The 6,791-nt window shown below is 37.4% G+C and overlaps 1 protein-coding gene across 7 annotated transcripts in view; it reads right to left on the reverse strand.

Moving 5' to 3' along the window:
- Positions 1-376: 376 nt before the first annotated feature.
- MFF (mitochondrial fission factor) overlaps positions 377-6,791 on the reverse strand; it is a 20,291-nt gene continuing 13,876 nt past the window's right edge. For 4 of the 7 annotated variants that reach the window (XM_010162839.1, XM_010162844.1, XM_010162840.2 and 1 more), the window contains 3 exons: positions 4,224-4,286; positions 1,393-1,477; positions 377-1,032 (listed from right to left, as the gene is read on the reverse strand). In XM_010162839.1, the coding sequence (XP_010161141.1) occupies positions 901-1,032; positions 1,393-1,477; positions 4,224-4,286 (280 nt within the window). In that variant the 3' untranslated portion in view covers positions 377-900. The remainder of the gene's footprint in view (positions 1,033-1,392; positions 1,478-4,223; positions 4,287-6,791) is intronic. The other 3 variants (XM_010162841.1, XM_010162846.2, XM_010162843.1) reach the window with 1 other exon arrangement.

The raw sequence follows: 6,791 nt of genomic DNA on the forward strand, positions 1-6,791 counted from the left end.
TACCTGTGTACTCACCACACATACTGAGAACAATCTCAACGCGCAGGGGATGGCAGCCTGCAGTGGGGTGTCAGCTGGCTACCTGCTACTTTGGAGTTGTTCAGTCCCATCACTACTACTTACTTCAAAGACTGATAGTTTAGATGAACCCTCAAATAAATTTTCATGAAATAATATTAAACAATGGTTTGGTTGGTTTTGGTTTTTTTTAAGAGACAGTTTTATTAAATATAGTACATCTGTATCTTGTACTCCATAATCTTTTGATCACTCACAGACTGACTTAAAAATGTATTTTATAGAAAGACATCTGCAAAATTAAAGCTAAAAAAACCCCAACAAAACAAACGTATTACGCACCTCTGGACAATCTGCAACTTTTTATTATTTGCCCTGAACATGTACTTAAACAAGGAACATACTCATGAAACAGGACACACTCCTTCAATATGGCACACCTCAAACTACTCAGACTAAAGGAAAACTAGTGCAATCATCTTTAACTGCATTTAACAACAGAACAACAATAAAACCTTTTTATTCTTTTGTTTTTATATTTTTTCCAAACCCATTCCATTTGTTCTTTTCCCACCACAACAAAACATCCAGTGGTTATTCCTGTAGATCACTCTCCTTACATTGCATGAAGCAAACTTTGTAACGGCTGATCCATATTTACAGTGAAACATGCAAAGGAGGATACTGCAAGTATTTGCAATACAAATTATTAAATACATTATAACTGAAAAACAAGGTGTCCCTTTAACACTGCAATTCTATAGCCTTTATCTGTGTTGGAAGTTTCCAGTGTATTAATTATAAAACAGCATACAATACAGAAACAAAGAATTTTGCAAATTGTTTGTATTTTCAATTATTAAATCTTTCTGAGAGCTGTGTCTAGCGCCGAAACCAAAGCCAGCTGTTGAGTAGCCAGAAAGCTACAGTAATTGAATACATGATCATTTCTCTTTTAGCACGCTCTTTGTTTTCTTCTTCCAGAAGTTGTAGACGGCGATTAAGTTTTATTATCTAAAAATAAATAAAGGCTTTTAATACTTCATTAAAAGTTGCCAGACTTTCTATAAGCTTCTGAATAGGCATGTAAAATTAGTATCTCAGACAGATGGAGTTTAAACAGTTGATAATTTGACTTTCTACCTTCAATCGCTAGTGATCAGTTCTTGCTGTCCCTAATAAGTAGGAAGAGAAATGGAGTTGGACTCTCCAGATGCCCAGAACAATACAGGATACGCGAGGGCAGTCCGGCATGGGCAGAGAGCATTCCTCACCGTACTGGTTAGGGACACCTTTGCAGCCACACAGACAGCCTGCACCCCATTTTACACTACAGCTTTTTCTTAATATTACCAACTACCATGCTTTACATACCTGTCGTCTTAAGGAAGCAGCATCTACAACTGTCATGTCATCTGGTGTTCCCTCAAGCGTAGTATCCAAGTTGGAGAGACCATATCTAACAAATAAGGGAGATAGCTTAGCTGTCTCATCCATACAAATATTAGCAAGTACCATATTTTATCAACATTCTAGTAGATGTATTTTTTTTGGTGGTGACAGAGAGAATTAAAAAACTTTTTTCCCAGCTTTTACAGAGTTGTCTATTTCAATAGGATCCTAACTAAATAAAGTACAAATACATATGGAGTGGGTAAGCACTTGACTGAATCTGTGTTTATTGCTCTCGACATTTAAATATTTTTGAAGATTCTCCACGCAGACAGGCTCCTTGCCATCACTTGGTCTCTCAAAAGACTGTTTCTAGTTACGTAACTGATTAATGAAACCTGAAAATTGTATGAGCTAAAATGCCAAAGTTGCAAGAAACCTGCAACAGATTAGAAATAACCAAATGAATAATTGGAAAGAATTGGGTGTCTTATGCTCCGTACCTACTTAAGTATCCCAAGTGGACACCTACTGAATGATCTCAGTCACATTAATCTTAGTATTTTAAGCAGAGACTAGAACCTTGCAAATAAAGAGCCTAGTGCAGAGTCACTGCTGGCTGAACTCTGCATGCATTAAAAAGTTTGTTCCCAGAGTTTGTTCTCAGTTTTCTTAATGTAGCGATTCAGAGAAAGCATTATTCTAACTCCAAGGCAAGTTAATTAAATACAGCACATTTATTATCAGTTGGGAAGTGGCAGAAAGTCTACATAAAGTGTTTTGATTACCCAAATGCTACCTTTTAACCAGATTCTTTTCCAACAACCAACAGGTAAAAGCAGTTCCTGATGCTGCACCTACCACCACATTTCTCACTTCCTATCTTAATACCCCAGTTTCCAACATTAGTTCCCCTCAACTTGCTTTCTCATTAGGTCATATGAACAACAGCTGCAAACAGCCTAGGAAATGGAACAAAATAATGTCAAAGCTACCAAATTCACAAGAAAATACACCTAAAAGAATGTTTAGCTTTGACTAATGTGACTATGAGTAGAATTCCTGAAGCTTGCAGAATGCATTTAAGTGCAGATAAGACCTTTGCACTGCATGTTCTTTTGTCACTTTTGGGAAACTTCTACAGAACCCTCAGCTCAGGCAAGATTCTGCCCCTTCCCCCAGACAACCTGTCAAAAGTTTCTCTGTATTATTGTTCATTAACACCTTGTTTCTAAATAAGAGTTGCTGTTTCTAGATGAGTTGAATTATTATGGACTTAGATAACAGTGAGATCCTTGAGCAACACTGTATAAAAGATAGGAAGTTAATTATATTTTGATCTATGTTTTTTGGGGTTGAAGGGTATACAGGGAGAGGGAAACCTTTTCCAGGTGAGATCAGGATAGAAACAGCCTTTAGTAGGGGAATAGTCAAATAAACAGTTGTCTGTCAACAGTCACAGCTGTTGTAAAAACACAGTATGGGACACACAAAAAAAAAAAAAAAAAAAAAAAAGTTTTGTGAAGTTCTGTTCAACTCCTGTTGTTAGAAAAAGGTTCTCTCATTAAGGCCATTACTAATTTTTCATTCTAAGGAGACTTCAAACATTCACTTAACTATAATTTATGCTATTTACTACTTGTAGTTCTTTCAGTTTGGGCAATATTAAAATAACTGAAACTGAGGTGTGGGTTTGGTTTTATTTATTTATTTATTTCCCCAGTGCTGTGAAGGTCACACTGCTAACTCAGAAAAGTAATTTTAAAATAAACCTAAGTTAATTATAAAACAATTTGAACATTTCTACTGTTAAAAATGTCTGAAGCTTTGCACACACAAAAAATTAATCACATTTTCTTTACTACTACGGGTCCTCTGAAAGCCAAAGAGATTTCTGAGGAGGGTCTTTTTGTAGCCATTTTTTAATTTGTAGTAGATGGTAAAAAAACCCTGAGAATCCCACCAGATGCACAGCATAGTTGTCCCTCACCACATCTTGGGAAAAGCAGAGAGGCTCATCGCTTCACTGACACAGGCACACCGCCCTCCCAGGTCACATAAATTTAATACAAAGTCACAGTAAGTCACAGTATATCACTGCTGCTCTACCAGCTTCCAAGCCATTCCAGGTATTAAATCAAGAGGGTTACCAGGAAGAAATCCTTTGAGATAATCTTTTGGACCATTACAAAAACTGAATTCCTGAGTTAGAGAAGAATCACCTGCTTGAATCCAGTGTCTACTTAAGCACAAATGTAACCTCCATTTCGATGAAAACAGAGAAGTGTAGTGGGAAATGAGAACAACAGATGTGGAAGGGACTATTTTTTTTCCTCATTCTGACCATGAGATTACATGTCAATCTTATATCCAGTTCCACTGAAACAATGAGAATCTGCCAAGATAATGCCAGTGAAAAGGCATCCAGCTACAACTAATAATCACAAGCATGTTACTGAGAACACCTGGAAAAAATAAGGTGATGCAGGGCCAAATTTTCTAGCAATATAAATATGAAACTCACTACTAAATAGAAAATACTTGAAGCATAGAGCTAATGTAATTTAAGAGCCTCTGCTCATGCATTACTTTGAGCCAGAATTCTGCAGCACATTGTATCTATTAGACAAGTGAAGTCTTTGCAGGTGACTTGGATGGGTAAGGAATAAAGGCTTGAAATATCTCAGGAGTTGAGAGGGAGGATAGAAATAAGCATTGTATTTTAAAATAAGGACACTAGAAATAGGGAAACAGAAGTCTGACTTTTAGAATCTAAATTAGTGGATCATGACTAACAAAAAAATAATCTTTACCTGGTGTTGTCATGATGAGGGTTAGAGGAAGTGCTAGCAGCTGACCCACCACGTAACACTGGCCTACAGCAGGTTTTTGTAGATAGGAAGGACAAGACAGAAACAGAAAATGACAAACAGAGATAAGAGGTAAAACACACAGAACAAAGGAACATCAAAATACTTCCACTTATATTGTATAACGTTTCAATACAATAGAATATCTTTATTTTGTTGTAAATTGCACTTTCATATTTCTCTTATTCAAATTTAATCAATGATGAATGCTTATGCAGCCAAGACACATAGGCAATTTTTCGATGATACAGCTTCATTTATGGAAGACAAACTGTTGGAATAGAGATTTGGGCCGAGGTTATCAACCTTATAAAATAACCATACGAAACTTCAGGTTTAAAAAAAAATTCCCCCCAAAAAACAAAACCCCACCCAACAACAATGGGGGAAAATAAAGCATCTACATATATTTATAAAAGTCTTTTTAATCATCCTGTCCTCCCTCTAGGGAAAGGGGAGATTTGTCTTTTCTGTATCAATTTGTAATTGCTAGGAGTAATTCAGAAAACCTGGGCTAGTTGCCTAAAGACTGTATCTAGTCCAAAGAGAGGTAGATCTCTCCAGGAAGAAGGGACTAAAGTAGATGGTATGAACATCCTTAGAAGCATTGCTCTTTCAATTTCTTTCCCTTTTCTTTCTAGGCAGAGAGGAAGAAAAGATAGAGCTTTTTAAGTTGCTGCAACTATAATATACATGAACTTTGCAATAAGAAGTTACAGCATCCCAATTTACAGAAGACGTGAATACCAGCAGTGCCTTCTGACAAGGCCAGTACAACATGTTTTCAGTACCTCTCGTAATGAGGCTTCAGTGTTCCACATCTATGATGTGTACCAAACTGTTTATGAGCCTGAAATCTATTTTCAGTTTCTTCCATTTTTCCAAAGCCAACAGCAGGTACTTGTACCATGCACTTAACCCATGTATACTCCAGGCTGTAAAATTAAAGACAAAATCTAGGCACGAAGATCTTTACAGCAGGTACGTGTAGGAGGCAGAGGCTTAGTGCTGGGGTGGCTGGGAGAACACTGTGGCCTGGCCTGAAAATGGGCAAGAACCATGCAAAAATATCACAGCCACTAGTTTAATTTAAAAGGATCAGGAACTAGGAGCCTCAGGAAACTCTGCTACCTGGTACAGTACTTACTGGGAGTAGGTCCTACTCTAATCAGCACCAGAAGTGCATACCACAATGTTTCTACATCTAGCACACAAGATAAACCAGCATGATGTGTTTTGCAAAGCACACACAAAACACCCATTCTCAATACATACAATAAAAGAATATTCTTACCTAACTGGTAAAGTTTTGCAGAAACTTATCAAAAAAGGTATTCCTGTTTTTTAAATCAGAAAAAATAATTCAGCTAGTCTAAAGTCTTGTCTGACAGATGTTAGAACTAAATACTTTAAGCAAGTATAAGGAATTCAGCAAACAGCAGCTGTGGAACAGGTTGCAGAATTTCTCTGCAAACATAAGTAATCTGTAATTAATTGGCAGGTATGTGAATACCAGCTTGACAGTATCCAGCAGGCATTTCCCACGCCATCTGACACAGGACAACAACATTTGGATTTTGTGTAATGAGAACAATAGGTCTCAAATGCTCTCTGAACTCTTGGCCTCTCTGGCATTCTGTGGCAAACAATGTTTTACAGGTGTTATAGAACTAATCAATATTAACTAATCCACACCACCCTTGCCAATGAAAGCCACAGGCTTGGAGGCAGCAGAGGGCTACAGCAAGGAGCAAAACTAGAGCACTCTGGGATCTGTGCAAATCGGGAATTTAATCTAAACTAAAGACAAGTCTTTAATCCCACTTCCCCAAACAGCCAGGCTGTTAAGAAGCTGCACATGATTTCTTCCTTTTCTTTGCAGTTCACATTTTATTCTTTACAGAGGATCACCAGAATATTCCCCTGCCTTTCCCACACTTTTTACTTGCTTGGTTTTATATATCAACAACAACAAAAATCATTATATAGATCACAGGGGCCTCATAACTGGGACCACCATACCCCAAAATCAACAGCAAGTTTTTTGGCAAATACAGAATGCACAAGTATAATATAGTCAAGCTATTAAATACATGACCTTCTTTAAAAATCTGAGTAGGAGTACATGAAAACTTTTAATTTTCTGGCTACTTCTGTCAAATCCATCCTAAATATTAACACATGATCAGAAGAAGCCATAACTCTGAGGCCATGTACGCTCAACACTTAACTATTTCACTGCAAATACAGTGGCAGCCTCAAACATGAAGGGAATGCACAGTAATACAGTTTAATAGCAGTGGGAAAACATGAGGCAATGACCAAATGAATCTGGTCTGTCTTCCGCTACTTAGAGTGGAGCATACAATGGAAATACCACAGTTATGATGGAATCATAAACACATGGTCTGGGAGGAAAACAACAAGGTGTGGACAATCTAGGTACCTGAGTCCAACTCCCATCATTTCTGTGCATGTGCACAGAGGGCTGAGGCTGGCACAGTTGTTCAG

Source organism: Antrostomus carolinensis, unplaced genomic scaffold (assembly GCF_000700745.2).
Source record: "Antrostomus carolinensis isolate BGI_N321 unplaced genomic scaffold, ASM70074v2 scaffold42272, whole genome shotgun sequence".
In the NCBI taxonomy this organism is placed as follows: domain Eukaryota; kingdom Metazoa; phylum Chordata; class Aves; order Caprimulgiformes; family Caprimulgidae; genus Antrostomus; species Antrostomus carolinensis.